At 64.4% G+C, this 27,067-nt stretch overlaps 6 protein-coding genes across 15 annotated transcripts in view; 4 read left to right on the top strand and 2 right to left on the bottom strand.

Annotated features, from left to right (window-relative positions):
* The window catches only part of DAG1 (dystroglycan 1), a 51,742-nt gene extending 43,042 nt beyond the window's left edge, over nucleotides 1–8,700 (top strand). For all 7 annotated transcript variants that reach the window (XM_082060510.1, XM_082060513.1, XM_082060514.1 and 4 more), the window contains exon 3: nucleotides 4,707–8,700. In XM_082060510.1, the coding sequence (XP_081916636.1) occupies nucleotides 4,707–7,115 (2,409 nt within the window). In that variant the 3' untranslated portion in view covers nucleotides 7,116–8,700. The remainder of the gene's footprint in view (nucleotides 1–4,706) is intronic.
* A 136-nt stretch (nucleotides 8,701–8,836) lies between these two features.
* On the top strand, nucleotides 8,837–12,902 carry NICN1 (nicolin 1, tubulin polyglutamylase complex subunit). Its single transcript, XM_082060519.1, has 6 exons — nucleotides 8,837–9,044; nucleotides 9,503–9,676; nucleotides 9,959–10,072; nucleotides 10,544–10,615; nucleotides 12,159–12,263; nucleotides 12,424–12,902. Exons 1-6 carry the CDS (start codon nucleotides 8,880–8,882, stop codon nucleotides 12,463–12,465), a joined length of 672 nt encoding a protein of 223 aa, XP_081916645.1. The 5' UTR covers nucleotides 8,837–8,879; the 3' UTR covers nucleotides 12,466–12,902.
* Nucleotides 12,903–12,965: 63 nt separating this feature from the next.
* Nucleotides 12,966–15,123, top strand: AMT (aminomethyltransferase). Of its 2 annotated transcripts, none has more exons than XM_082060518.1 (8): nucleotides 12,966–13,331; nucleotides 13,406–13,486; nucleotides 13,604–13,735; nucleotides 13,901–13,979; nucleotides 14,103–14,248; nucleotides 14,333–14,513; nucleotides 14,633–14,788; nucleotides 14,894–15,123. In XM_082060518.1, the coding sequence occupies exons 1-8, from the start codon at nucleotides 13,035–13,037 to the stop codon at nucleotides 15,070–15,072; spliced, it is 1,251 nt and encodes a 416-aa protein (XP_081916644.1). In that variant the 5' UTR covers nucleotides 12,966–13,034; the 3' UTR covers nucleotides 15,073–15,123. The 2 variants fall into 2 exon arrangements, with proteins under 2 accessions (XP_081916644.1, XP_081916643.1); XM_082060517.1 differs by having other exon boundaries at nucleotides 13,901–14,015.
* A 56-nt stretch (nucleotides 15,124–15,179) lies between these two features.
* On the bottom strand, nucleotides 15,180–16,116 carry TCTA (T cell leukemia translocation altered). Its single transcript, XM_082060520.1, has 2 exons — nucleotides 15,748–16,116; nucleotides 15,180–15,275 (listed from the first exon to the last, which is right to left on the bottom strand). Exons 1-2 carry the CDS (start codon nucleotides 16,098–16,100, stop codon nucleotides 15,233–15,235), a joined length of 396 nt encoding a protein of 131 aa, XP_081916646.1. The 5' UTR covers nucleotides 16,101–16,116; the 3' UTR covers nucleotides 15,180–15,232.
* A 36-nt stretch (nucleotides 16,117–16,152) lies between these two features.
* Nucleotides 16,153–24,233, top strand: UBA7 (ubiquitin like modifier activating enzyme 7). 3 transcript variants are annotated; one of them, XM_082060106.1, is made up of 24 exons: nucleotides 16,153–16,223; nucleotides 16,328–16,493; nucleotides 17,125–17,259; nucleotides 17,328–17,434; nucleotides 17,613–17,703; nucleotides 17,810–17,951; nucleotides 18,042–18,139; nucleotides 18,252–18,398; nucleotides 18,473–18,631; nucleotides 18,821–18,928; nucleotides 19,010–19,090; nucleotides 19,179–19,334; nucleotides 19,424–19,589; nucleotides 19,666–19,862; nucleotides 20,119–20,183; nucleotides 20,342–20,525; nucleotides 20,640–20,714; nucleotides 21,030–21,216; nucleotides 21,382–21,491; nucleotides 21,605–21,691; nucleotides 21,767–21,958; nucleotides 23,546–23,647; nucleotides 23,780–23,821; nucleotides 24,059–24,233. In XM_082060106.1, exons 1-24 carry the CDS (start codon nucleotides 16,183–16,185, stop codon nucleotides 24,125–24,127), a joined length of 2,907 nt encoding a protein of 968 aa, XP_081916232.1. In that variant the 5' UTR covers nucleotides 16,153–16,182; the 3' UTR covers nucleotides 24,128–24,233. The 3 variants fall into 3 exon arrangements, with proteins under 3 accessions (XP_081916232.1, XP_081916230.1, XP_081916231.1); XM_082060104.1 differs by having other exon boundaries at nucleotides 23,721–23,821; XM_082060105.1 differs by lacking the exon at nucleotides 19,010–19,090 and having other exon boundaries at nucleotides 23,721–23,821.
* A 99-nt stretch (nucleotides 24,234–24,332) lies between these two features.
* On the bottom strand, nucleotides 24,333–26,773 carry INKA1 (inka box actin regulator 1). Its single transcript, XM_082059925.1, has 2 exons — nucleotides 26,615–26,773; nucleotides 24,333–25,265 (listed from the first exon to the last, which is right to left on the bottom strand). Exons 1-2 carry the CDS (start codon nucleotides 26,663–26,665, stop codon nucleotides 24,387–24,389), a joined length of 930 nt encoding a protein of 309 aa, XP_081916051.1. The 5' UTR covers nucleotides 26,666–26,773; the 3' UTR covers nucleotides 24,333–24,386.
* Between the last annotated feature and the right edge of the window lie 294 nt (nucleotides 26,774–27,067).

Below are 27,067 nucleotides of genomic sequence, written 5' to 3'. Positions count from 1 at the left end.
TAATAAGAATAGAGAAAATACTACAAAATATACAAAGCCAATGTTGAAAGTCTCAGCAACTGCAGAGCCGGCACCCAAAGTCCTGGATTAGACTCTGCAGCCAACCGGAGCTGGATTCAGTCTCTCACTAGGCCTCAGTTCTCAGGGACGACCAGCCAGATCCTCTCCTAAGGTCGGCCATAAGGAAAAAGGGACGAGATCCTCGTGATCTCCCACTTTTATATGAAGTATTCACGTGAATGGAATGTTATACACAGTTGGTCAGTTTCTTAGTCACTTGTTTCTCATCGCCCCTCTCGCGAGATGTCCATCCATGCTTATCAATAAGTTTGCATTCCATTGCTATGTTTTACCAAAACATGTGTCTGGTTCTCCAGGAAAATGCAGTTAATATGAAGGCTTTAGCTGACAGGCAAAATTCACTGAAAGAGAAACTTGTTTTTAACAAAACCAGGACAGTCGGTGTCTCACAACAGCTGGACGCAGGAGGGGAAGGGGGCGGTGGGAGACCTGGCAGAGCCCAAAAGCAGTGATTATTTTATTTTAGGGCTCATTTGGAGGGGCAGAGAAAGGAGCCAAGCCCTTCATTGCGGTGTGCTAAGGGGAGACCTGTAGCAGGATCATACAGTACCTGGCTCCTGGTGAAGGACTCACCACCTCCTTTTTGAAGGGTTCATGGGGAGGAGGAGGACTAAATTCTTGGAGGATTAGCGGGCACTCTGGTAGGCAGGAATGCATTTTTTGCCTGAATTCCCTCGGAGGCAGCAGTTTTGCTGGCTGCTCCTTTGCTTATCTTTTGTCTTGTTGGCTAAAGGGCTTTCAGATCTAAGTTCAAAAAAAAAAATTCAAACCAAGCTATCTTCTTTCGTGAGCTGACTGCTCTTGGCTGGCCTAAAAATAACAAGCCATGTATATCCGAAAGGACTTTGTGAACAAGGTCTTCAAAACCAGCCAGACCACTGTATGTATTTAAAATCTCAAACATGGCTAATTTTTTTAATGGTGTTCAGTACACTGCCGGGCTTGTGTAATCTTTACCCGATAAGCGTTCATTTACAATTATCGCAAATAATGGGAAAACAAAGGCGGCCTTCTTTTTCTTGAGCAACGGAAGAGTTATTTTGAAACCATTGGGGGAAATGACAGGGCTTAAGGCTGATATTTATTGCCTACATAGAAAACTGGGAAACTTTTAACATGAAAACTAGAGATCCCAAATGATTAACTATGTGTAGCCTTACCACATACCTTTGAAGCAATATTTGAAGGAAACATTGCAAGAACAGAGTCCAGGGCTCCCCCCTTCACACCACACAAACACGGCAGCCGCCGTGACCAGGACGGACCCACAGCGAGGGCTCCGCTGCTCCGTGTTCATTTAGGATCAAGGATTTTTATTCAGTCTGATAACTGCTTTGATTGTCTAATCTTGCTGGGCTCTTCCTTGATCATGCAAGCACGGGTGGGTTTCGGTGCCAGGGCAGCAGCTGTGCTCAAAGCGGAGCCGCGGCATCCACCGCCTGCAACTTGCTGCTGTCCCAAAGATTTCCCAGGGGAGGCACAGGCGTCTTCATGGGTTTCATAGGCATAATTCACAGAAATTTGATTTTATTAATCACCTCTTGCAGAACCCTTAGAAACAGTTCTCATCTCCTTACAGGTTGAATACAGCTGAAGTAGCTCAGCTCTTTTTAAATCAAGTTTAAGTGGCTTCATAACTGTTTTGCAGCTCTGGCATCCCTGTTAGAACAAGTTGTCCCAGTAGATGATTGCCTAGCCTGGTTTTCAATGCGAATCTTTCTAGCTGCAGTTTCATTTTCTAGCATGGGCCCGTAAGAGTGTGAGCTCAGATGTAAATTTTAGCTTAAAAATGGGTTTCCAAGAAGGAGTATTCAGACTGGCCTGTGCCTCCCTCCCTGTCCTGTTTGCACATGGGGTGGGCCACCTTTCCTGCGTGAGTCTGGCAATCGAACATAGGAGCACACACGATTGAATAGTTAACCTCCTTGTGACATGAGATTAAAGGTAGCGCTGTGCCCAGGGAGGAGGGAGCATGCATTTAACCACTCAATATTAAGTTTTTATTCTTCTTGATTGTGTAAGCCTCAACCATGCTGCAGCTTTGTCCCAGCTCCTGGTTCTGTCCCTAACGTGCACCCAGCCCTGCCATTCCTCCTCCCCGGGCACTGATTTTGGCACACAGGGACAAAGAGCAGCACCATCCAGCTCCTGCTGTAGATGCTGGATTGCACTGGGTGCTGTCCTGGCATCTCTGGTTTTAGTGAGTGCAACAAAATTCCACTTTTTTTAAAGTAACACAAATGCAGGTTGACCCTTGTTCTGGCGGGGCAGGAGCAGCCCCTGCCTTTGTTCTCCCTGGCAGCAGCGGTGCCAAGGATGGACAATTTGGTCCTTTGTTCCCGCAGGAGGGAGGTTTGGCTCCTGCGCCTGTCTCAGGTGAAGGGCTGGGGTAAAAGCAGCTCCTGTTCTTGCTGTGGGGGGAGTGAGTGCGTGCAGAACTCCCTGGGTAAACAGCCAGGCCGAGGGGAGGGGTGTCCATGTCTCGTTGCCTCGGTTCAGGTGGCATACGTGGGGTGTGGGGCCCGTGGGGCGGCTTTCTCCAGGTGGTGTAAGCAGGAACCATGGTTTCCTGCTGTCGGATATTGCTGCTCAGGAGTTAACTAGAAGCTGTGCTAACAGCTTTAAACTCTGCTCTACAAACTGTACCCGCGTGTCTCATGATGTGCTCTCCAGCTTGTCCAGGCTGGCGGGACACGGGGCTGATCCCGTGCAGAGCGCAGGAATGAGGGTGTTGCCCCTGCGGTCATGGCCGAAACCCTCTGCAGCTCTTGCACAAAACCTTTCTCCTGCTGCTCTCGCCAGAAGACTTTCAGGTGCTACGTTATCCTTGCAGAGCTGCGCATCCAGACCCTTCAGTGCGCTGAGACCCGCGGCAAGGGGTCTGTGAGCCCCCTGCCCTTTGGTGTGCTGCATGGATCCACCTGCAGCAGGGAGCGGGAGAGGGCCCCGAATTCGCCACCTGCACAGCGGTGCGGCTCTGGCCACGGCTCTGTGCATGCCAGGGCTCTCCCCGGCACGGCCGGACCGGCACGTTGCCTTGCAAAGCTCCTCACCCAGCTTTGCGTTTGGATAAATTATGAATACATGTATGAGCTTTACAGAATTGCAGAGTAACCCAAGCACCCTTTCAGGAGGAGAGCTGGCGCACGGCTCTGCAGTGAGCCCAGAGCCTTGACCAGGCTGTGTCTCTGTGGGCCCCAGAAAGTTCTGTTTTCTTTGGGTGGGAGGAGATACCTCGTGGCGAGCCCTGGGAAGCCCGGCCAGGGCAGGCAGCACGTGAGACCCCGCTGCCTGTGCTGGGAGTGCTGGTGGTGAATTCCCGGGGAGGCACTTTCCAAAACGCCTCCGAGCCCAGGGAGGTGGTGAAGCTCAAGTTACTTGTCCCAGGGTACGTAAAGCCCTGGGAAATGTCACAGCCCACCGAGCTGGCAGCGTCACCCCTTCAACCCATGATCAGCAAGCGGTTATAGTGCAGACGGACAGACATCAGTTCATGGGAACATGGGGAGGGGATCTGAGGTGGGAAGAGAAGGGTGGGCTCAGAAAGCACAGATAGATAAACTGGGAAGCGAAGGCAGCTGGTGGGGTTGCTGCTGCTCCCCTGCACCCTATGGAAACGCCATCGCTGTGTAGGCTTCCCCTGCGGCTGGGCTGCACGGTTTGAAGGGAAAGCTTGAGCTCTCAGACTGCACTTGGCCAAGCTGTGCCACAAGCTGTGTGAAAAAGCAGTATTGCTGTTGAGGCAGTAAATAGTGCGTTGGAGTCCTGAGGAGCCTGCGATCCGGGCCAAAGCCGCCTGTTGTTTCTAGTCTGCAGAAGCAAGTTGTTATGTGAAGTGAAATCCGTCATTTTGAGCTAACTCTGAGCATAAAGCCAGGCTGGCACGCTGTCCCGTCTGGTGTCCAGCAGCGCCCCAGCCCCTTGCCGCGTCCCTGCCTGCCTGCGCTGCCCATTGCAGCCCTGGGGTGACAGGTGTCGGGTTTGCTCCCCTCCCTTGCTGTTCCTCTGGCCATGCAGGAGGACGCTGTGTTTTAGGCAGTGGTGCAGCACTCGGGATTTGCTGCTGTGTGGTGAGAGCTGCTGTGCTGCAGCCAGGTGGGGCCTCGGCTGCGGTTTGCCGGCTTCGGGCCCCTCCAGCTCAGCCTGGCTGCTGGGCCAGCGGGACGAGGCTGAAAGTTAACAGCGAATGTACGTTCTGCGGAGCTGCTGGAGCAGTGGGCTTGCAGGGTGGGATCGGGTGAGGAGGGCAGCGAGATGGCAGGGGTGGGCGAGGAGGAAGAGGGAGCAGGGGGAGGGCAGTTGTTGGATCACTGAACTTCACCCTCAGCTTCATAGCTGTCCCCGTGACTTGGACTCCCCTTCTGCCCTCGGAGAAAATAGACCACAGGAAGTGCTAGAGAGCTGCTGGCTGCGGGCGAGGGACCTTGGCAGGACTTGCTGACCTCCCATGGCTCCTTTAGCCCATTGGGACCAGCACACCCCGCAGAGCTCATCCTTGCCACCGTGCAGAGGAGACATGGGCACATGTCTAGTTTTTTTCTTTAATCCTTTAAATTAAGTATTATTGCTGCTAGAACCTGTCCTAATGCAGTACTTCTAAAAGCATCTTCTTTCTCCTTTGGTAGATCTCCGAAGCTGGGAAGGACTCCTTGCCTTCTTGGTTACACTGGAACGCGGAGAGCAGCTCCCTGGAAGGGCTGCCCCTTGACACGGACAAGGGTGTCCACTACATCTCGGTGACCACGCTGCAGCCCTTCCCCAACGGGAGCTACGTGCCGCAGACCGCAAACGTCTTCTCTGTTGAGGTCCACCAAGAAGACCACAACGAGCCTCAGTCGGTGCGAGTGGCTGTCCAAGACACGGGTGACGCGGCGCCATTCGTGTGTGGCTCGGAAGAGCCGGTCACTATCCTGACCGTCATTTTGGATGCCGACTTAACAAAAATGACACCAAAGCAGAGGATTGAACTCTTAAACAGAATGAGAAGCTTCTCAGAGGTGGAACTTCATAACATGAAGTTGGTTCCTGTTGTAAATAACAGACTTTTTGACATGTCAGCCTTCATGGCTGGACCGGGAAATGCGAAGAAGGTGGTGGAAAATGGGGCCTTACTCTCCTGGAAACTGGGATGTTCTCTGAGCCAAAACAGCGTCCCCAACATCAGCAAGGTGGAGGCTCCAGCTAAGGAAGGAACCATGTCTGCTCGCCTCGGCTACCCTGTTGTTGGCTGGCACATTGCTAACAAGAAACCTCACCTCCCAAAGAGGATGCGGCGGCAGATCAACGCCACCCCCACGCCTCTCACTGCCATCGGGCCGCCCACCACTGCCGCGCAAGAACCACCGGCCAGGATCGTCCCCACCCCGACATCGCCCGCCATCGCGCCTCCCACGGAGACAACAGCACCCCCCGTCCGGGAGCCCATACCGCTGCCCAGGAAGCCCACGGTCACCATCAGAACGAGAGGCCCCATCGTCCAGACCCCCACTCTGGGGCCGATCCAGCCAACCAGGGTCACAGAAGGCACCGGCACGGCCTCGGTGCCGATTCGCCCCACAATGCCTGGGTACATTGAGCCCACAGCGGTGATGACACCGCCCACAACCACCACCAAGAAACCCAGAGTTTCCACTCTGAAGCCAGCCACTCCATCCACAACGGATTCCTCCACAGCAACGACACGAAGACCTACTCGAAGACCCAAAACACCCCGTCCCACGAAGCCTCCCAGCACCACCAGATCCCCCATCTCCAAGCTGACAACGGCCTCCCCGCCGACCCGCGTGCGCACCACAGCCAGCGGGGTCCCCCGGCCCTGGGAGCCAAATGAGCCGCCCAAGCTGACAAACCACATTGACAGGGTTGATGCGTGGGAGGGCACCTACTTCGAGGTGAAAATCCCATCAGATACTTTCTACGACAAGGAAGATACCACCACTGACAAGCTGCAGCTGACCTTGAAGCTGAAGGAGCAGCAGATGCTGGAGGAGAATTCGTGGGTGCAGTTCAACAGCACCAGCCAGCTGATGTACGGCATGCCGGACCGCAGCCACGTCGGGAAGCACGAGTACTTCATGTACGCCACTGACAAGGGCGGGCTCTTCGCCGTGGATGCTTTCGAAATCCACGTCCACAAACGCCCCCATGGGGACAAGTCTCCAGTGAAGTTCAAGGCCAGGCTGGAAGGGGACCACAATGCGGTGGTGAACGACATCAATAAGAAGATCATGCTGGTGAAGAAGCTGGCTCTGGCCTTTGGCGACAGGAACAGCAGCACCATAACGGTGCAGGACATCGCCAAAGGTTCCATCGTGGTGGAGTGGACAAACAACACGCTGCCGCTGGAGCCCTGTCCCCGGGAGCAGATCCGGACTTTGAGCAAAAAAATTGCAGATGACTCTGGCGGGCCGAGCCCGGCTTTCTCCAACGTCCTGCAGCCCGAGTTCAAGCCCCTGAACGTGTCGGTGGTCGGCTCGGGCAGCTGCAGGCACATCCAGTTCATCCCCGTGACGAAGGACGGAAGGGTGATCTCGGAGGCGACACCGACGGTGGCAGCGGGCAAAGACCCCGAGAAGAGCAGCGAGGATGACGTGTACCTGCACACGGTCATCCCTGCCGTGGTGGTGGCCGCCATCCTCCTCGTGGCCGGCATTATCGCCATGATCTGCTACCGCAAGAAGAGGAAAGGGAAGCTGACCATCGAAGACCAGGCCACCTTCATAAAGAAAGGCGTCCCCATCATCTTCGCCGATGAGCTGGACGACTCCAAGCCCCCGCCGTCCTCCAGCATGCCCCTCATCCTCCAGGAGGAGAAAGCCCCGCTGCCCCCCCCAGAGTACCCCAACCAGAGCATGCCGGAGACCACGCCGCTCAACCAGGACACCATCGGGGAGTACACGCCGCTGCGGGACGAGGACCCCAACGCGCCGCCCTACCAGCCTCCCCCCCCCTTCACCGCACCCATGGAGGGGAAAGGCTCCCGCCCGAAGAACATGACCCCGTACAGGTCCCCACCGCCCTACGTCCCCCCGTAACGACCGGGAGGCTCTCGGGGGGAGAAGGGGCCTCCAGCTCCACACCGGTGCTGTCTGTGGGCCGGCAGCCCCCTCGCCAGCCGGGAACCCCAAACCCCAGCCGGCCCTCCCCGGCTGTGCCCGCCGCACCGGAGCACTCGTGGGACTCGCGGGGACACTCGTTTTATTTTTGCCTAACAAGCTTTGGTTTTATTTTATTCATAGAAAAAAAAAATCTCGGCTCAAACACGCCTTCCCGGTGGCCGGGGCTTCTGGCCGGGGCGGAGGCGGCGGGTGGGGAGGGGGACGGGGGTTCGGGTCGGGGGTCGGGAGGCGCAGGCAGCACTGGGGTAGCACTCTGGGTCTCCGCTGTTTGCCTTTAACACTAACTGTACTGTTTTTTCTATTCACGTGTGTCTAGCTACAGGACGTAACATGAAAGGTAGCCTAAAAATAATTAAATTCAAGGGACTTTCTGAAGTCGATGTTTTTAAGTTTTTACATTTAATCTGCTGTTTACCTAAACGGGGGTGTGTAGTTTTGGGGAGGGGGCGGGCAGTGCTGTGCTGCAGGCGAGCTCCAGGGGCGATGTGGGGCTGGTTAGGGGGAGCCCCTCGGGGACAGCCACCCTCCTTCTTGGGGGATCGGTTGCTTGGTTCTGGGGTTGATTCTTTTACTATATTTTTTTTTTAATCAAAGAAATCCTGTTTTTCTCACACATCACAAAATAACCATCGGTTGGGTCGGGCTGGCTGGGGGTGGCTCAGCTCGGGGGGCCGAGCCCTGTGCCGTGACGGCTTCCCGACGAGCGCGGGGGTCGGGGTGCGCTTTTTTGGGCAAAACCCCCTCCCCATGGGGTGTGTTAGCGACGGGATTGTTTTCTCTGCCTCGTCCTGGGTGGGAGCGGCGCCCGAGCAGCCGCGCTGGCCCTGGCCCTGGCTCTGCCCGCACGGCTTCTCCTGCTGCTCCGCACCCGATGCTGTTGGAAAAGTTTAAAAGTTTGGGGGGGGGGAAGAAAAAAACAAATAAATAAAAAGCTACAGGAATAGATAATAGTAAAAAAAAAAAAAAAATCAGTGAACTCTCAAATCTAATTTTTTACTAAATTTTTGATACAGCCTCAAATTGTTTTATTAAAAAAAAAAGGACTGAAAACCCGGTGTGCCGCTGCCAGCAGTTTGTACGAGCGAAGCGCCCGGTACCGGCTCCCGGGACTCCCCGCCCTGCCCAGGCCGCCCCCCGCCCGCCCGTTCCTTCACTTTCTAGATATTGTTTTTCTCTCCTCCGCTCACTCACGTTACCGTTGGGTTTATTGTGTTTCCCCGGGGGCACGTTCGGGAGCAGCGATCACCCGGTGCGGCGGGGGGTCCCGCCGCGCCCCGTAGTGCCCGCCCCCAGCACCGGGCGGGCGGGGGCTCCCCCTCCGCTTGCGGGGTGTCTGCGGGGGCTCTCCCGGGCCCCTCGGTGCCGGCCGGGAGGGAGGCGGGGGGCCGGCTGGGACCGGGGGGCGCTCGCTCCTCACGGCCCGCTGTGCTGTCGGTGTCGCGGGGGCGGTTGCCGCGTTGTGTAACGGACCGTGTGTCGGGTCAATAAACCGTGTGCTTTGCCCCCGCGCTGCCTCTGCCGCCGCCGCGGGACCGGCCCCGGGCACCCTCGGGCGGGGCGGCGGGAGCGCGGCGCCCCCTGCCGGCGGGACCCGGGCTTCACGTTTCCGGTCGGCGCGGCGCGCGGCGTCGCCGCACCCGTCCCGGCCCCGCCCAGGAGGGGCGGCCGCGCTGCGCCGCCATGTCGGGAGCGGCGGGGCAGCCGGCGGGATCGGGACCGGGCCGTTCCCCGCTGCCCTGCGCCCCCCGCCCCGCCGTCCCGCTCCAGCTGGGCGGGGGGACCGAGCCGGCGCGGCCCGGCGTCGCCGTCATCGACATCCGTTTCCCCCGCGGTGCCGCCGCCGACGTGAGTGCGGCCCGGCCCGTGCGGGGGTGCCGGTACCGGTGTGGGCGGGGGGCATACGGGGAGGTGGTCCCGGCGGGGGATGCGGGGGTGGTGCCCGTCCGGGAGGGGTACGGTGGGGGCGGCAGCGACCCTGGTTGGGAGGGGATGCCGGGGTGTGTGCCGGTAGCGGTAGGGGCGGGGGATGCCGGTGCCGGGGTATTGCCGGGGGCAGCACCTGTACCGGCGTTGGGCGGGACGCCGGTGCCGGTGCGGATGGACTGGGTGTTGCTGCCGGCTCCGGGGTGGGGATGGTGGTGCCCGTGCCGGTCTCTTCGGGAGGGGTGGGCGATGGTGGCGGTGCGGGAGGGGCGGGTGATGATGCCGGCCCCGGGGTGCGGGTGAAGATGCCGGTCCCTGTACGGGAGGGGTGTCGGTGTCCGTGCCGGTGCCGGTGCGGGGCTGATGCCGCCGTCCCGCAGGTGCAGGAGATCGTCTTCAGGAACTTCTACACGGCGTTCCTGAGCGTGCGGGTGCAGCGGCCCGGCCCCGGCGGCCCCCGCCGCTGGGTGACCTGCCTGCGGGACCACCGCCTCATGCCCTGTCCGCACACCGAGGAGGGCTCCCAGGACTACTTCTCCCTCCACCGCCACCAGGTCGGCACTGCCGGGACATCACCCACGCCCCCGCGGATCCCCCTGTTTGCCTGCACCCCAGGATGGTTCCCGGTCCCCGGGGCCCTGTGCTGATTCCCCGCATGCTGTCCTGCCTGTGCCCTGCTCTGCCCGGACAGCCACCACAGGGTGACATTTCCCTCACGCTCCTTCCATCTAGGGTGGGTTTGGGTTGTTTTGGGAGCAAATCCCAAAAGCTGCCCCAGAGCAGCACCAGCCTGGCCCCCCTGGCAGTGACAGTTTCCCCCGTCCTTGTCCCGACAGATGCTGTGTGACATGGACCAGGTGACAGCGGTGCGGTTCATCCTGCGGCAGCCCTCCCCAGTCTGGCTCCACTTCACCATCGAGGAGCTGCAGATTTTTCCCCCCGGACAGAAGGTGAGCGGGTGCCGGTGCTGCCCTCCCTGCCAGGTGCGGCCAGGAGCTCCAGGACATGCCACCATCCCCAGCCCTGCGCCTGGCATTGCTCCCTGCAGCTCTAGGGGCTTCAGGCACCATCCAGAGGACACAGGGCTGTGGGTCCAACTCCTTGTCCTTCACTGGCCACTTGGGGTCCCCTTGCGCGCTGGGCGCCAAGTGAGGGGCTGGGGCTGGCTGGAGCAGTCCCAGCCCTGCCCATTTTGGACATGGGTGTGTGTCTGAGCAGTGAGATGGAGCTGGATGTTCCCGCAACAAATTATGGTTTGCAAACATCCACCCTAAACACAAAATTTCCTTTAATAATTGTAAAGCGGTACTTGTACCTATACCAATATAAATATGGCCTCCAAACTGCAGTATGCTCCATGGTGTGAGGGATGAGGGTGGGCTCGGGAACACCGCTTCTGTGACCCTCTGCCTCTATTTCAGAGCCCCCAGAAGGATTTCCCTTCCTGGCTCTCCCAGCTGACCCCTCCGGAGCAGCCAGCCAGCCTGCACGGGGTGAGTGGTCCCCGCTGAGGTGTTGTGGGGAAGGAGGGACCTGTGTGGGGTGCCAGCTGTGCGGCTGAGTGTCCCTTCGAGGCTGCTGGCCCCATCCCTGCCCCGTCAGCTCCAGACCTTGACCAGGAGCAGCTGTGGATCCCTGAAATGCCCTGCCTTGGGCGGGGAGTAGTTTGCAGCGTTGAGAAGAAAACTGTCTCCATAGTGATGTGTGATTTGAGGTGACACTTAAGTCTACCTGCCTCTAGTCTGGGGACAGGAGCGTCCCCGTGGGAGCGGTGGGTGCGGCAGGTCAGATGTGTGGGGACAGGGTGGCCTGGCTGGTCCCCAGTGCTCTGCAGAGCACGCGTCCTGGGGAGCACGTTGCCCAGCCAGGGCAGCATGCAGGCAGAGGGAGCTCACAGCCATGGTGCATGTTCACAGCTTGCGAGACACATCTGTCTGGCCGGCAGCCTTTGGTGAGCAAAGTCCAGCAAGAGCAGGGCAGAGCGCGCAGATGGCTTGGCCACAGAAACCTGCAGGATCAGCCGCTGGCGTTGCCTGTAGGAGCGGGCTGTGCCGGGAGTGGTGCCTGTAGGAGCAGGCTGTGCCGGGAGTGGTGCCTGTAGGAGCAGGCAGTGCCGGGAATGGTGCCTGTAGGAGCGGGCTGTGCCGGGAGCGGTGCCTGTAGGAGCAGGCAGTGCCGGGAATGGTGCCTGTAGGAGCGGGCTGTGCCGGGAGCGGTGCCTGTAGGAGCAGGCAGTGCCGGGAATGGTGCCTGTAGGAGCAGGCTGTGCCGGGAGTGGTGCCTGTAGGAGCAGGCTGTGCCGGGAGTGGTGCCACACTGTCAGTGCCTCCGGGACAGTTCTGGCACCGGGTTTCGGGCTACAGATCTCGCACCCAGGCAGTAGCAAAGCTTCTGCCACCCCCGCAGGTCTGGGGGTTCTAGTCCCTGTCCAGTTGTCTGGCAGGTGGCAAGGACACCCAGTCCCTCGCTGACCGCTTGGATCACGTCCCCCTTTGCAAGGGGTGGTCTGGGGTAGATGCCGGGAGGTGCTCCAGGCTCAGCCGTTCCCAGCATCACCACAAGGCACACACCAGCAGCTCGGTGCAGAGTTTGCCCCAGCCTGGGGAGCTGCTGCTGAGCTTGTGGGCCCCCGGGGGAACCAGCCCCTGCAGGGAGGTTTCTGCCACCAAGCCCGGGGAGTGCTGCGCAGGGAGGCTTTTGAGAAACTCTGGACGGCGCGATTAGGTTTTTAATCATTAGCCAGAGGTCTGCTTTCTGTCCTCGCCCTGGACACCTGCCAGCAGACACGGGCTGCGTCAGCGCCACGGCCCCCCAGGCTCAGGGTCACCCGTTTCCCCAGCTGCCTGTTTTCCTAGTGCAATGTCCTGCTCACCCCGTGTTGAGAAACCACCGGCAGGTTGTGAGTGTGGGCATTATCACGACAGTGCCCAGCTCTCTGGGGAGCACAGCCATCCAGCCACACCGCTGCCTGAGCACAGGGCGACCAACCCATCTGGGCCATCCCTGCTCTACAGCACTATGCCCCATTTTTTCCAGGAGCTCCCAGACCCAGAGAAGGTGTCGACCGAGGTCCAGCAGATGTGGGTGCTGACAGAGGTGATCCGGGCTCGCCAGGCAGCTGCCCGCATCGGGCGCTTCGACGTGAGTTCTGCCGCCCCACCCGCGGGGCTCCGGCCTCACCGCATGGCTGGGGGAGCCCTCCTGGAGGGGCTGCTCCTGACCAGATGGGATGGGGTTTGGGGGGTGTGCCCCGGCAAAGCAATGGTGCTGTGCGGGGACCAACAGCTTCTCTCTGTTCCAGGTGGACGGCTGCTACGATATCAACCTGCTCTCCTACACATGAGCTCCGCCGGCACTGGCTGGAGGAACTTGGTCCCTCTGTGCTCCCAGGGACCGAACAGGCTCCTCTGCTCCTGCATCAGCCTTTGTCCCTGCGGCCCGGGAGGGGTTCCAGGCCCTCCCCATGCCCCTGCCCCAACTACTCCTGCGCTGGCTGGCAGCGGCGGCAGCGCTGCTGCCCCGGAGTCCCCGTGACGCTCTTCCAGCCCGGTGCCTCCCGCTGCCGTGGCTCTGCTCCTGGCCTGTCCGGTGCTGCTGGGGCAGAGCCCGGAGCGCCCACCCCGCCTCTGCGCTGGAGCGGCCACTGGCGCTGCCTGCAGGACGAGGCTCCGCAGACAAGGGGCTGCTGGGCCTGGCGTCCGCCATGCTCGGTGGACCGAGGAGGCGCCGGGGGGGCGGCGGGAAAGCCTCGGTCACCACTAAAAGCTGCTACATTGTCCAGCCTGTGCCTGTCTGTCTTTGTGGGGGCGGGATGGTCGTGGCCGGGCAGGACCCGCACCCAGCATCCCCCCGCGCCGGCGGCGGGGGAGGCGGTGCCGGTGTGCGGGGCGGAGCGGGGGCCGGCCGGACTCCATGTCCCAGGGGCCCCGGGGCCAGGCCGGGCCGTACCGGGCACGGAGGATGCTGCGGGCGGGCTGCCGCGCCGCGCTGCCCCGCCGGCCCCCGGGCTCGGCGCCGCTGAGCGGGGCCGGGGGGACCGAGGCGGGGCTGAAGCGGACGCCGCTGGACGCGCTGCACCGGTCCCGCGGCGGGCGGATGGTGCCGTTCGCCGGCTGGAGCCTGCCGCTGCACTACGGGCAGGGCCACCTCCAGTCCCACCTGCACACCCGCCGCCGCTGCTCCCTCTTCGACGTCTCCCACATGCCGCAGGTAACCGGGATGGGATGGGGGGTTGGGGATGGGGGGGCACCCACAGTGCCTCATGCCCCCCTGGCCCTTTCCAGACCCGGGTGTACGGCCGGGACCGCGTCAGGTTCATGGAGAGCCTGGTGGTGGGGGACATCGCTGAGCTGAAGCCAGGACAGGTATGGGGGTACTGGGGGGGAACCAGGCATCTGGCAGGGCCAGAGGTCCCCAGGGACACCCCAGGTGGGCAGGGGGGACAGGCAACCTGCCCATGCTCCCGAGGGTCACATCCGCAGGGCACGCTGACCCTGCTCACCAACGAGAGGGGTGGCATCGTGGATGACCTCATTGTCACCAACACATCAGAAGATCACCTCTACGTGGTGTCCAATGCCGGCTGCGCTGACAAGGATTTGGCCATCATGAGGGTACGCTGTTACCTGAGCCCCACAGGAGGTGGGGACACACAGTGGGAATGAGTCCTCCCACTCTTCGGTGACGTCCGTGGCTGCGCAGGGTGAGGTGGCCGCAGCCACGTGGGGGCCTGGCACCAGTCCGGCCCCCACGCCGACAGCCCGCTGTCACCCCGGCAGGGCAGAGCGGCAGAGCTGCAGGCCACCGGCAGTGACGTCCACCTGGAGGTGTCAGACAACGCACTGCTGGCTCTGCAAGGTAGCAGGGGCCTCACATGGGCCTGCCCTCCTCCAGGTCCTTGTCCCATGGATGTCAGTGTCCTCCCCGTTTCACCTCCCTTCCCCGGACACTGCCATCCCCCAAAGCCACCTGTCTCCACAGGTCCCTCCATGGCACAGGTGCTGCAGGCAGGGCTGTCAGATGACCTGGCCAAGCTCTCCTTCATGAACAGCATCACCACAACGGTCTTTGGCGTGCCGGGCTGCCAGGTCACACGCTGCGGCTACACCGGCGAGGATGGTGTGGAGGTACCCCAGGAGCTGCACCAGCACCCCCGCTGCGATCCTGAGGGTAATGCTGTGTCCCCTGACCCTGCCCCTGTCTCCACACAGATCTCGGTGCCCGCAGGGCGGGCGGTGGAGCTGGCCGAGCGGCTGCTGGGTGTCCCTGATGTGTGGCCGGCGGGGCTGGCGGCCAGGGACAGCCTGCGTCTGGAGGCTGGGCTCTGCCTCTACGGCAACGACATCGACGAGACCATCACGCCTGTTGAGGCCGGGCTGCTGTGGACCCTGGGTAGGTCAGGGCCCTGTCTGTCCCCACCTCCTCCTTGGGGTGGGCAGAGCAGCCCCATGTCCCCAAAGGGTTTGAGGGAACCAGGTCATCGCTGACCCTCGTCCATCTCTGCCTCGCAGGGAAGCGCCGGCGCGCGGCCATGGACTTCCCCGGCGCAGCTGTCATCATGGCGCAAGTGAAAGAGAAGCCGAAGCGCAAACGTGTGGGGCTGACATCGGAGGGACCCCCCATCCGTCCCCACACGGCTATCCTAGGCCCTGAGGGCACACCTGTGGGTAGGTGGGGGCAGCAGGGATGGTACAGACATGGCTCGGAGCTGTGCCCATGGCAGGGGAGGGGGCTGGGGCTGCCAACCCCCGCTCACCTCCCCATGTCCCCAGGCACAGTGACCAGCGGCTGCCCCTCGCCCTCCCTGGGCAAGAACATCGCCATGGGCTACGTGGAGGTGGCACACAGCCGGGCCGGCACCGCGCTCACCGTCGAGGTGCGGAAGAAGCAGCACCCGGCCCTCGTCACCAAGATGCCCTTCGTGCCCACGCAGTATTACACGGCCAAGTGAGGCCAGTGCCCACCGTGAGCACGGTACCCCAGCCCAAATAAACGTCCCTGCCCCCTCTCTTGGCCTCCTCTCTGGTGATGGCGGGCGCCAAAGCAAGGGGCAGCAGGTGGGGCACAGAGCTTTAATGGAGCGGGCAGTGCCCAGCAGGTCCCGGCACTTCTCACTCCCGGTGCGTCTTCGCCGGCTCCACTGTCGAGCCCTCCCTGCAAGAAAGGGGCAGCATAAGTGGTGCTGGGGCAGCATGCTGGCACGGCACCCCGGTCTGGCACCCCGGCACAGGGGGAGGGTACCTGCCTGCCTATGTGGGCTGGGCAGCACTGGGGCAGCACTTACTGGGGCGTACTGGTCTGGGGGCACGGATGGGAGGGCGCTCACTGGGCTGCACTGGTCTGGGGGTGTAACCAGGAGGATGCTCGCTGGGGCACCCTGGTCGGGGGGCACTCACTGGGGCGCACTGGTTTGGGTGTGCAGTTGGGAGGGTTTTCGCTGGGCTGTTCTGGGGTGGGGGCAGATGGCAGGGCGCTCTCTGGGCTGTTCCGGTCTGGGGGTGCAGCGGGAACGGCATTTGCCGGGTGTGCTGGTGCAGGGGTGCAGCCGGGGGCGCGGGGGGGCCGCAGCGGGGCAGGCGGGGCCGCGGGGGCTGCGGTCGCGGGCCCGGTCGCGGTCGGGACTCACCGGGGCGGGCAGTGCCGCTCGGCGGCGCCGTTGCGTCCGGCCGGGCCGGCGGGGGACAGGGAGTGTGCGCGGGGCCGGGCGGGCGCGGGGCCGGGCCCGGAGGCGGTGCCGGGGCCCAGGCCGGTGTCGGGGGATCGGCGGGCGGCGGGGCCCGTCCGGTAGCAGAGCGCGGCCACCGCGCCGCCGTAGGCGCGCCAGGCCAGGCGGACGCCCAGCAGGCTGAGGCCCAGCCAGAGCAGCAGCAGCTGGCACAGCGCGGCCCGCACGTCCTGCGCCGCCCACTCGGCCGCCAGCTCCCGGCCCAGCGCGCCCAGCGCCCGCCACGGCGCCTGCCAGCCCGCCACCGCCGCCATGGCTGCCCGGGGGCGGGGCCTGAGCCGTGAGCGCTTCCCGGGGCGGGCTGGGGGCGGGGCCTGCGCGGTGGGCGGGGCCGCCATGGCGGGCAGCAGCGAGGAGGGGCTGTACTCGCGGCAGCTGTGAGTGGGGGCCGGGCCGGGACCGGGGCTGATACCGGGACAGGGACCGGGACCGGGAGCGGGACGGAGTGGGGCGGACCCCGCTGACGGCCCCTGCCCCGCAGGTACGTGCTGGGCGGCGGGGCGCGGCGGCTGGCCGGGGCGGCCGTGCTGGTGTCGGGGCTGCGCGGGACGGGAGCGCAGGTGGCGGCGGCGCTGGTACTGGCGGGGACCGGGCGCGTCGTCCTGCACGATCGTGGCGTCGCCTGCACCGCAGACCGCGGCCAGCAGGTACCGGCGGGGCGGGCGGGGTCCTGGCTGTAGGCACGGGGGCGGGCGGGGGTCCCCATAACAGGTACAGGTGAGGATCTCGGTAACAGGTGTGAGTGGGGATGCCAGTAGTGGGTGCAGCTACGGGTGGGGGTACAGACAGGGGCCCTGGTGATGGGTACAGGCAGAGCTCTCACTAATGGGTACAGGTGTGGGTGGTGGTCCTAGTAATGGGTACAGGTATGGGTGGGGGTCACCATAATGGGTACAGGTAGGGGACCCACTGATGGGTACAGGTACAGGTGGGGGTCCCAGTACCAGGTATGGGTGTGGGTGGAGGTCACAGTAATATGTGTGGGTGCAGCTGGGAGATCCCTGTTGCAGGTATGGGTACGGGGTGGGGGGCTCCCAGTAATGGGTGCAGCTTGGGGGTCCTGGAAGTGTGTGAGTGTGGAATGTGAGGTCCCTGTCATGGGTGTCGCCCATGATGCCCCTCATTGTCCCAGATAGGGCCTATGGAGTATCCTGTGTCATGGGTATGGTCCTCAGCAGAGGGTCCCCCACCAGTGCAGGCAGGACCCCGTGGAGCACCCCACTGTGGTGAGCAGCACTGCAAACCCATGGGGTGCCCTGCTATGTGCCCACCCTACAGTTCCTTCTGGGAGAGAGTGATGTTGGCCAGAACCGTGCAGAGGCATCCCAGCGGGCCCTGGCCGAGCTGAACCCCCGTGTGACAGTGGCAGCTCACACGGGAGAGCTGTCAGAGGCTTTCCTCGCCTCCTTCCAGGTGAGCTTGTTCCCCCACACCCCAGGGCCCCCCAGGATGGTGGTACCTTGCTGACAACCCTGATGCAGGTGGTGGTGCTGACTGAGTCCCCGCTGGAGGAGCAGCTCCGTGTCGGGGACTTCTGCCATGCCCAGCGCATCTACTTCATCGTGGCTGACACCAAGGGGCTAGCAGGGTAAGGGGTCTCTGCCGCCGGGTCCTCCTGTGGCTCTGGCTCACTTTGTCCCCAGAGCCCCCAGCCCTGCTGTGCAGCCCGTGTCCCCATCCCGCTGGTGGGGCTGGGACAGGACCTGGCAGCACTCTGCCAGCTTGCGAGGCGGCTCCTCCAGGAAACCCCCATCGGTCCTCTGCAGGCAGCTGTTCTGTGACTTTGGGGAGCGCTTCATCGTTAACGACCCAGCAGAAGGGGACCCAGAGCGTGCAGCCGTGCAGCACATCTCCCAGGTAGGAGAACAGCCTCAGCAGGCTCCTTGAAATGCTGCTCCTTCCTCCGGTGCCTTCATGCCACCCAGGTCCAGTCCCCTGCCTTCATGTCCCTTCCCCTCCTCAGGGCAACCCAGGTGTGGTAACGTGTATGGGGACAGAGGACAACCACACCCACCTCTTCTGTGATGGTGACCTCGTGACATTTTCTGGTGTGGAGGGGATGACGGAGCTGAATGGCCAGGACCCCATCCCCGTGCGTGTGCTGGGTGAGCTGCCCTGGCTGCCCTGGCCCAAGGTCAGGGAACTTGTTGGGTCCTTAGCGGTGACCGTGACATCTGTCTCTCTCTCGTCCCCAGATGGCTTCAGGCTGGAGATCGGTGACACCAGCTCCTTCTCACCCTACCGCTGTGGTGGCTTGGTCTCACAGGTTCGGCTGCCTGAGGTGCACTCCTACGTAAGTCCCCCATAGCCCCACGGTGCTGCTGCCCAGCCTGCGGCACTGCTGTGCTGTGCCATGCCCTGGCCCCGGGTGAACACTCACCCAAGCCCTGGTGCTGTGCTGGCAGGAGCCCCTGCGCCAGGCGCTAGAAGAGCCCAAGATCCGGGTGGCAAATCCCGAGGAGCTGCTGCGCAGCCGCAGCCTGCACGCTGCCTTCTGGGCCCTGCATGCTTTCCGCAGGGAGCAAGGACACCTGCCCCGGCCCAGGACACCGGTGAGTCCCCGTCCTGCCCTGCATGGCCCCTCCAGCCCCTTGCCACCCTGCCCATGGCTGCCCTCACGCCACAGGCGGACGCTGAGCGGGTGCTGGAGCTGGCGCAGAGCCTGGGGGCACAGCAGGGCCCCCTGGACGAGGACGTCGTGCGAGCCTTTGCCAGCGTGAGCGCGGGGGACCTGTGCCCCGTGGCCACCGTAGTCGGGGCCATGGCAGCCCAGGAGGTGCTGAAGGTGAGCGGGATGAGAGTGCCGGGCTCTGAGGTCCCGCTGGTCACACTCTGCTCGGCTGTCCAGTGGCGTTTGGTGACCACGAGAGGGCACTTGCTGCCTGCCTGGGGACGCCGGGCCGGGCAGCAGCGCTGGGCTGGAGAACAGGGGGAGCCCGCTGGCCTCAGAGCCGACAGATCCCGTTTGCTCCAGGCCATCACCGGGAAGTTCCTGCCCCTGGACCAGTGGTTGTACTTCGACGCCCTGGAGTGCCTGGCGCTGGAGGGGGCTGCGCGGGTGACGGAGGAGGACTGCGCCCCGGTGAGAGCACGGGCCGAGCCCCTCCTGGGTGCTGGGGGTGCTGCGGACACCCGCGATTATGCGGTTCCTCTGTCCTGGCAGAGGGGCTCTCGCTATGATGGCCAGATCGCTGTCTTTGGGGCCGCCTTCCAGGAGCAGCTGGGCCACCAGAAGTACTTAGTGGTGAGCTGGGCCGGGTGCTGTGGTGCGGGGAGGGGCTGCAGCGCAGCTGGCCAGCGCGCAGGGAGCTGCAGCGGCTCTGCCCCGGCAGGTGGGAGCCGGTGCTATCGGCTGCGAGCTGCTGAAAAACTTTGCCATGATGGGGATGGCAGCAGGGCCGGGGGGCAACCTCACCATCACCGACATGGACACCGTCGCCCTCTCCAACCTCCATCGGCAGCTCCTCTACCGTTCAGCAGATATATCGGTGAGATGCCGCAAGGAACCTTGGCTGTCCTGGGGGCTCCCCGGGGCTGTGGGGTGGGGGAGACCTGACCATCCCCTTTGCCCTGGCAGAAGCCAAAGTCAGCAGTGGCTGCTGCGGCCATGCGGCGCATGAACCCCGACATCAGGGTGACAGCTCACCAGAACCAGGTGGGACCTGCCACCGAGCTGCTCTACGGGGATGACTTCTTCCAGCGCCTGAATGGAGTTGCCAGTGCTCTGGACACGCTGGAGGCCCGTGAGTGCTGGGTAGAGGAATTGGGCCGAGCCCCAGGATGTGACCCCAGCTCCCCAGCACCCCTGGCTCCCTGCAGGTGCCTATTTGGAGAGCCGCTGCCTCCGGTGCCGCACACCGCTGCTGGACTCGGGCACAGAGGGGCCACGGGGGAATGTGCTGGTCATGGTGCCCCCCCTGACCAAGCCGCTGGAGCCAGCTGGCACCGCCAGGGATGGCACCTTCCCCCTCTGCACCCTGCGGTACTTCCCCCGCACCATCCAGCACACGCTGCAGGTAGGCTGTGCTGCGCCAGCACCCAGTGAGGAAGCCCCGGCACCTCTGTCTTCCTTTCCCATTTCCCCCTCCGGCCGTGTCCAGGCGGTCAATCGCGGGCAGGATATGGCCCCAGCTGCTTCCTGCTGGCAGCCCAAGCTCTGCTGCTGGTTCTGGCCCCAGCACAGCTTTTCCCTCCCCCTGTGCTTGGGCTAGAGGTCCCAGGGGGCACAAGGAGGGGAGGTCCCAGTGCTCAACCCCTGCTCCTTCTCTGCAGTGGGCCCGGGATGAGTTTGAGGGGCTCTTCCAGCTGCCAGCGGAGCACGTCAACCGATTCATGGAGTGAGTGGGCTTGGGGAAGCAGCGCTGGGAAAGAGCTGCCAGCCCTGTTGGGGTGCTGCCTGCCCAGGCTGGGGAGAGAGGGACAGACCACTGCATCGCACCCAGGGCATCCGTGGGATGGCTCAGGTGAGCAGCAGCGGCAGTGCCTGGTTTTGCAGAGACCCAACTTTCCCGGAGCAGCTGCCGGCAGGGAAGGCCCTGGAGGTCCTGGAGCAAGTGCAGAGCAGCCTGCGGGAGCGGCCACGCGACTGGCGGGACTGCGTGCGCTGGGCGCGCCGGCGCTGGCAGAGCCGCTACCACGATGCCATCGCTCAGCTGCTGCACAACTTCCCCCCGGAGCACGTGAGCCCAGCACCCATGGGGCTAGTACCCCTGCACCTCGTCCCCTACGATGGCTGACCCGCCTCAGCCATGGGGACACATACGTGAGCCTGACTCTGCTCTTCCCTGTGCCAGGAAACCAGCCCGGGTGTCCCCTTCTGGGCAGGGGACAGGAGCTGTCCCCATCCACTGACATTCAACCCTGAAAATGTGAGTGCAGAGGAGAGCTGCGGGGTGCCCCAGCAGGGACAGTGCGGGCAGGGGGAGAGCTGAGCCTGTGCCAGGGTACAGGGGATGCTAGATCATCGCAGCCTGTCTAGGGCTGCCAGTCTGTCCATGTCCCTGGTCAACAAGAGCACTGCTGGGAACAGCACACACGTGCTCTTGTGGCTGGAGGAGAAGAGGCAACTCCATCCCCACCTCGGGGCAAAGCCAGGCTGCTCTGCGCACTCGTGGCAGTACAGGCAGCCTTTGCTCATGTGAGCTTGTGGCCCTGTGCCCCATGGCCCCCGCTCTGCCCCACAGGACACCCACCTGGAGTACATCCTGGCTGCTGCCCACCTCTTTGCCCAAGTATACAAAGTGCCACCATGTAGCGACTGGGCAGCTGCCCAGACCATCCTCCGCAGTGTGGTCCTGCCACCCTTCGCGCCCCAGGAGGGGCTCCAGATCCCCCTTGCAGAGGAGCAGGAGGAGGCGAAGGAGCCTGCAGGTAAGGCTTCTCATGTCCCTGGGTCCCCAGGTCCAGCCCGGTGGCAGTGGGGCTGTGGTGCTGGTCCTGCCCCGGCACCCAGGAGGACCTGGACCCAGAGTGGGGCAGTGTGCTCTCTGGGGCCGTGCTCCCCACAGTGCAGGGGTACCATCGCTGTGCCCCCAGACTGTGACCGGCTGGCGGAGCTCGCCCAGGACCTGGCACAGCTGAGACAGGAGCTGGTAGGGGGTGAGGAGGTGCAAGTGCCCCTGATGGAGCCCATCCACTTTGAGAAGGTATCGGGGCCACGCAGGTGGGCCCAGTAAGCTCCAGGGATTGGTGGCTGCCAGTCCATGTGGGACACCAATGTCCCAGTGAGACGCTAATGTCCCCACACTTTTCCCTGTAGGACAACGACATCCACGTGAACTTTATTACGGCAGCATCCAACCTGCGTGCAGAGAACTACGGCATCACCCCCGCTGACTGGCTGACGGTGAGACGGGCAGCCTGGGGGGTCATGGGTCCTCACTCCATGCGGGGCAGCCGGTGACATCCCTCCTGTCCTCAGAGCAAGCGCATCGCCGGGCGGATCGTGCCTGCCATCATCACCACCACAGCGGCCGTGGCAGGACTGGCGTGCCTGGAGATCTACAAGCTGGTGTGGGCATGCCGGGACCTCAGCTGCTACCGCAACAGCAACTTGAGCCTGTCTGACTGCCTGCTGCTCCGCATCCAGCCCCTGCCACCCCCCACCTACCGGGTAGGACCCTCTCACCCAGGGCAGGGCAGGTGGGGGGTGCCCAGGGGTCTCAGGGTGCTCCAGCCCCCAGTGGCAGCTACTGTGGGGTGATGTCCGGGGGACTAAGGAGCAGGGAAGTGTGCTGCAGTGGGCTGGGCATGCCACCGGGCAGCGAGGAACCGGCTCCTTCCTGCAGCCACCCCCCGGCACCGAGCAGCTGCCGCTGTCCCACTGGCCCCAGCTTTGGGCCCAACTGGGGTGCTCTAGGGTGCCTGTGGGGCTGAGGCAGCCCTACTACCCCATGGTGGGCCCCACAGCGAGCCCCATGGCCACAGGACAGGACTGCGGCAGCCGCGCACATCTGGCTTATGGAAACCAGCTGCAGCAGCCGGAGAGCAGCTGGCACCGGGCCGGGAAGGGCCGCCCTGGGGGAGCGGGGCCGGGGGTCCCAGTGGCAGGGGGCCAGGCTGCAGCCATACTGCTGGGGAGGGAGAGCGGGTGGGGGCAGGTCCAGATTGGGACTGTCTGGGCGATAGAGGCCCCTTTGTCTGGGGGTTTATGGCGTGCGAGGCGAGGCAGCCCTTCCGGCGTGGCAGGAAACGCCGATTGGAACCAGATTGGCCCGAGGGGCCCAGGGCCAGGGGCAGGAAGAGGGGGAGGGAAGCGCCTCCACCGCCTGGCCGGGCTCCGGCACCGCTTCGGGCTGCCCGGCCACCCCACAGCCCCCTCACACCCCACAGGCTCCCCAGCCCTGCGCTGTCCTGGCCATGGTGCCCCCATGTTGGCACCATCCTTGGGTGGACGGTGCTGCTGGGGCTGGCTGTGCCCTCGGGTCCCCGCAGCAGCGCCTGGCACCTCACGGTGAGGATGCCTGGTGCGATGTTTTGTGCCCAGCCGCTCGGCCGTGGTGGGAGCACATGTCCCCCAGGCTCACTTGGCGTGACCTGTGGTCCCATGGGGGGCTGGGGAGCCTGCCTTGGTGGCAGCCTCAGCCTGAGGGATGCGCTTTCCAGGGCGCTGGGACGGGCAGTGGCGTTCCCTCTATAGCCGCCCCGGTGAGGATGGGGTTAAGCCCTTTCCACCCGGTGGGATCAGTGCAGGCAGCAGGAGGCAGGAGGTGAGAAGGCAGCAGAAGGCAGGAGGGGAGGGTGGCCAGGTGCGAATGCCCCTTCCTGCGCGGGGCTGGCGCTGCCTGCGGCGAGGGCAGATGGCTGGGCGGCCGTGCCAGACGGCGCGGGGCCGCATCCAGCACTCAGCCCCGAGGTCGGCGCCTTGCTGGCCCCCTTGGGCCAGAGCTGAGGTCGGGGGCCACCGGTGTGAGAAGAGGCAATTGTGCGGGACTGGGCAGCGCTTCAATGGTCCTTTGTGTGCCCTTCCTGGCCTGGGGCTGGGGGCAGCGCCGGCCCCACGCCAACCCTGGCCCCTGCCGTGCTGGGGGGATGGCTGTGCTCCCCATTGTGCTTGCAGTCCCCCCTGCCCCCAGGCTGGTCCCTTTGCCTGCCCTGCTGTACCCCAGCCCTTGTGCCTTGCCAGTCCCTGCCCCATGGGGCCGGGCAGCCAGGGGATGGGGTGCCAGTGCCGGCTGCTACCCTACACTTTCCCTTGCAGTACGGTGGGCGGGAGTGGAGCTGCTGGGACCGGCTGGAGATGCAGGCGGTTGGCACAGACGGGCAGGAGATGACGGTGCAGGAGGTGCTGGACTGGCTGCAGGTGAGACCAGCAGCACCCAGATGGGTCACTCTGAGGGGGTGCGGGGCCAGATCCTGACACCCACCACTTGCAGAGGACACACGGCTGGACCGTGACCACGCTACTGCGCGGCCACACCGTGCTCTATGACAGGGAGGAGGACGAGGAGACACGGGCCCAACAGCAGGCGCAGAGGTAGGTCCATGGCTCTGGGGCCTAATCCTGCCCTGGGGGGCTGCCAGACCCCTTTCGCTCCATCCTGAGCCATTCCAGCTGCAGCGCAGCTCCCAGCCGGCTGCTGGATAAACATCCTGCCGGCAGCATTTCCCGTGGCGGGACCCCTGCCCGGCCCCTTGCTGCCGAGCCCTGCGTCCCCCCCGCCTGGCTGGGGGGACAAATCAGCATCCTCAAAACCCCTTTTCCCTGCTACAGGTTATCAGAGAACCTGGAGGATGCTGGGCAGCCACCGCGGCGGGAGCTGGAGCTGTACTATGTGTGTGAGGGAGAGGATGCTGAGGCTGAAGATGCCCGTCCCCCTCTCCTCTGCTTCCTACCCTGAGTGGGGGGCCAGCACCCCCAAACCTGTGCAATAAAAGCTGCAGGATGAGCTCTGGTGCATTGGCTCGTGACACAAAAAAAACCCTGCTTGGAGTCAGGGTGCAGGCAGATCCCACCACCCCAGTAACCATTGCTCTGCCCGTACCGTAAAAAACTGGGGTTTATTTACAGCGGACGGGGGTGCAGGCAGCGGTGGGAAGGGCTAAATGTAGCCGATAACGTCGTTACAGATGATGGGCTGGCGGCTGCGGCTGTTCATGAGGGCAGTGAAGCGGTGGAAGTCTGTGGCCAGCTGGGTAATGTTGCTGTGGGACTGGTGGAAGCAGGCGCCCTTGGGCTGCCCCCCAAGCCCCAGCGGGCAGGAGAAACGCTTGGTGGCTTCACGGCCCGCCGGCCGGGCACCCTCAGCACCCCGGGGCCGGGCCATGTTGGCCAGCTTACGGCGTACGTTGCCTGAGAGGCTGAGCAGGAAGGCGGGGGGCTTGGCCAGGCGGCGGGAGGGCTCGGCGGGGGTTCGGCGCCGGGGTTCAGCACCCACCTCAGGCAGGTCCATCCAGTTCTCCACCAAGTCAGCGAAGCAGTTGTCACCCAGCACCAGGGGCTGCCGGTTCCGGCTCTGCGACAGCAGTGCCACAGTCCAGTCCTGTGTGTCAGCCGGCTCCAGCGACCGCCACTGCTCCAGGCAGGCGTCCGACGTGGATTTGGGGCGGGCACGGCGGGTGGGTGCGGGTGGTGGGGCGGCGGGGCCAGCGGAGAGACGGTGTGCCCGCTGGCAGGGCGGTGGGTGCCGGCGCCGCACGGGCACCTCCTCCTCCCGCCATGTGCCCCCCGATGCCTCCGAGTACCCTGAGTCAAACTCCAGACTGCGCTCGCTGGCTGGGGGAGAGCGGGCAGCCGGGCAGCCCCTCTCCTCCTCCTCGCCCCCCGGCTCCAGGCTGCAGGCTGAGTCCGCCGCTGAACTGGGCCGTGGGGGGCACGGGGGGCGGGGGGCCGGCCCCGCTGCCCCTCCCGGCTGGTGTGGCGCCTGCCGCGTGCCGGGCATGTGCGCCCGCAGTGCCGCCCCCGCCTCCTGCCGGCACCGCTGCGGAGAAAGGACAAGTCAGTGCAGCCGTCCCTGCTCCCCCAGCCAGCACACCAAATCCCAATCCCACCCCCCTGGCACCCTGCACCTCCCAGTCCCGGCTTGGGGGGGCTTGGCTCACGGGGCCGGGTGTGCAGCAGGGTGCAGGGAGCGGGGTGCAGGTCCCAGCTTGCCCACAGCCCCGGGCCCCGCTTTCCCGCGGCTCCTGCGTGGAGCCGGCCGGCGTGCAGCAGCATGTCGGGTGAGCAAGCAGGCACCCAGCCCTGGCTGTGCCTGCGGGAAATGACACAGGGCCACGGCACGTAGGAGCTGGGCATCCCGCTGCCCCCCCGCTGGCCCCTCATTTCCCCCTTGCCCTAGTGGGATGGCAGCCGGGACACCCTGTCAGCAGGACCCTGCTTGGTGGCACAGGGCTGGCTGCAACCCCAGGGCACCCACAAGTGCTGGGGTGGGGCGCTCCCCCCACGCCTTGGCAGGGCCACTGCACCCACCCTGTGCCCTCCAGCTGGGGACACCCTAGGTGACGTCAGGGTGCAGCCAGGCCTGCACGTAGGGCTGGGGCCCCCCAAAACACCAGGGAGCGCAGGGGGGTGGGGGAGACGGGGCTGAAGGGAACGCGGCCAGGCGGGCGCTGGAAGGGGCGGCTGGCTCCCACAGCTGGGCCGCTCCTTGCTCTTGAATTCCTATTGTCTGAACCCAAAAGCAGGGAGTTACGTCCGCTTTCCTTTCCGTGCTGGAGCCACGGGAAGATGAACGAGCAGGAGGGTTTGCTCCCCCGGCCTCTTACAGCAGCCCCCGTCCAGCTGGCCCCAACAGAGCTGCTGGCCAGGCAGCACCCTGTCCCTGTCCTGTTCCTGTCCCCGTCCCAGTCTCCGTCCCCCTTCCCGCCAGCCAGGACCCTCTCAGCCAGCCCTGCTGGCGATGTGCCACGGCTCCAAGCTGCCTTGTCCCGGCTCTGGCCGGGGACGCCGGCACACCCGGCTGCGGGGAGCTGAGTAGGCGTGTGGCAGGGCCAGGGGAGCCGGCTGGGCCACCCTGTCACCTCTGGTCCCCTTGGGGCAGTCCAGGCGGGCGGCAGGATGGCAGCTCTGGGGTGGTGCTGCTGCTGGCACCCTGATGGCTGGACGCCCGTGTCCTATGGCCACCCACATCTCCACCATCACCCGTGTCCCCACTGCCACTCGTGTCCCACCGGACGCCCACGTCCCCCGTGCCGCCTTGGCCGTGTGCGTGATGTCACGGCGCTGATGTCATTGGCAGCGCCCTGACATCACAGCGAAGCCCGGGCGGTGCGGCGGGGCGCAGGCAGGGTGGCTCCGTCCCCTCTCGGTGCCCGCGGCGACACTCACCCGTTCGGCGCCGAGCTGGCCCGGGACGGCGTCCGGGCGGCCGCTGTGCATGCCAGGCCCGGCCCCGCGCCCGGCCCCGCGCCCGGTCCCGCCGGTGCCGGTGCCGGTGCCGGTGGCGGAGCAGCAGCAGCGGAGCGCGGCGCAGCGCCCGGCCGTGCCCGCCGCCTCCCGGCGCTGCCTGGGCGGCACCGCCCCGCCCCGCCGCAGCCAATGGGGCCGCCGTAACGTGAGCCCGACCCGCACCGGCACCGGCACCGCCGCCCCGGGGCCCCGCCCCACCCCGCCCCGCCGCCGCGGGGCCCCGCGCCGGGCACCACCGGGCCACGGGCACCGCCGGGCACCATGGAACCGGGCACCGCCGGGCGGGGCGGGACCCGGGGCAGCGGTCGGGGAGGGCAGCACCCGGTGCCCCGGTTGGCAGCACCCGCGAACACCGGGGGTCCCTGGGCGCGC

Source organism: Streptopelia decaocto (genome assembly GCF_964273445.1).
Source record: "Streptopelia decaocto genome assembly, chromosome: 8".
In the NCBI taxonomy this organism is placed as follows: Eukaryota; Metazoa; Chordata; class Aves; order Columbiformes; family Columbidae; genus Streptopelia; species Streptopelia decaocto.
Note: the sequence above shows the minus strand (reverse complement) of the source record. Positions and strands in the feature narration are given on the sequence as shown.

Coding starts and splice junctions, on each gene's coding strand:
- UBA7 (XM_082060104.1), top strand. CDS start 16,183: ATGGCGGGCAGCAGCGAGGAGGGGCTGTACTCGCGGCAGCT. Junction 17,260..17,327: donor CTTTCCTCGCCTCCTTCCAG/GTGAGCTTGTTC, acceptor ACCCTGATGCAG/GTGGTGGTGCTGACTGAGTC. Junction 23,648..23,720: donor AGGTGCTGGACTGGCTGCAG/GTGAGACCAGCA, acceptor CACCACTTGCAG/AGGACACACGGCTGGACCGT.
- AMT (XM_082060517.1), top strand. CDS start 13,035: ATGTCCCAGGGGCCCCGGGGCCAGGCCGGGCCGTACCGGGCACGGAGG. Junction 13,332..13,405: donor ACGTCTCCCACATGCCGCAG/GTAACCGGGATG, acceptor GGCCCTTTCCAG/ACCCGGGTGTACGGCCGGGA. Junction 14,016..14,102: donor ATGGGCCTGCCCTCCTCCAG/GTCCTTGTCCCA, acceptor CTGTCTCCACAG/GTCCCTCCATGGCACAGGTG.
- INKA1 (XM_082059925.1), bottom strand. CDS start 26,665: ATGCACAGCGGCCGCCCGGACGCCGTCCCGGGCCAGCTCGGCGCCGAA. Junction 25,266..26,614: donor GCCAGCTCGGCGCCGAACGG/GTGAGTGTCGCC, acceptor CTTTCTCCGCAG/CGGTGCCGGCAGGAGGCGGG.
- TCTA (XM_082060520.1), bottom strand. CDS start 16,100: ATGGCGGCGGTGGCGGGCTGGCAGGCGCCGTGGCGGGCGCTGGGCGCG. Junction 15,276..15,747: donor GAGCGGCACTGCCCGCCCCG/GTGAGTCCCGAC, acceptor CCTTTCTTGCAG/GGAGGGCTCGACAGTGGAGC.
- NICN1 (XM_082060519.1), top strand. CDS start 8,880: ATGTCGGGAGCGGCGGGGCAGCCGGCGGGATCGGGACCGGGCCGTTCC. Junction 10,073..10,543: donor TTTTTCCCCCCGGACAGAAG/GTGAGCGGGTGC, acceptor CCTCTATTTCAG/AGCCCCCAGAAGGATTTCCC. Junction 12,264..12,423: donor CCCGCATCGGGCGCTTCGAC/GTGAGTTCTGCC, acceptor TCTCTGTTCCAG/GTGGACGGCTGCTACGATAT.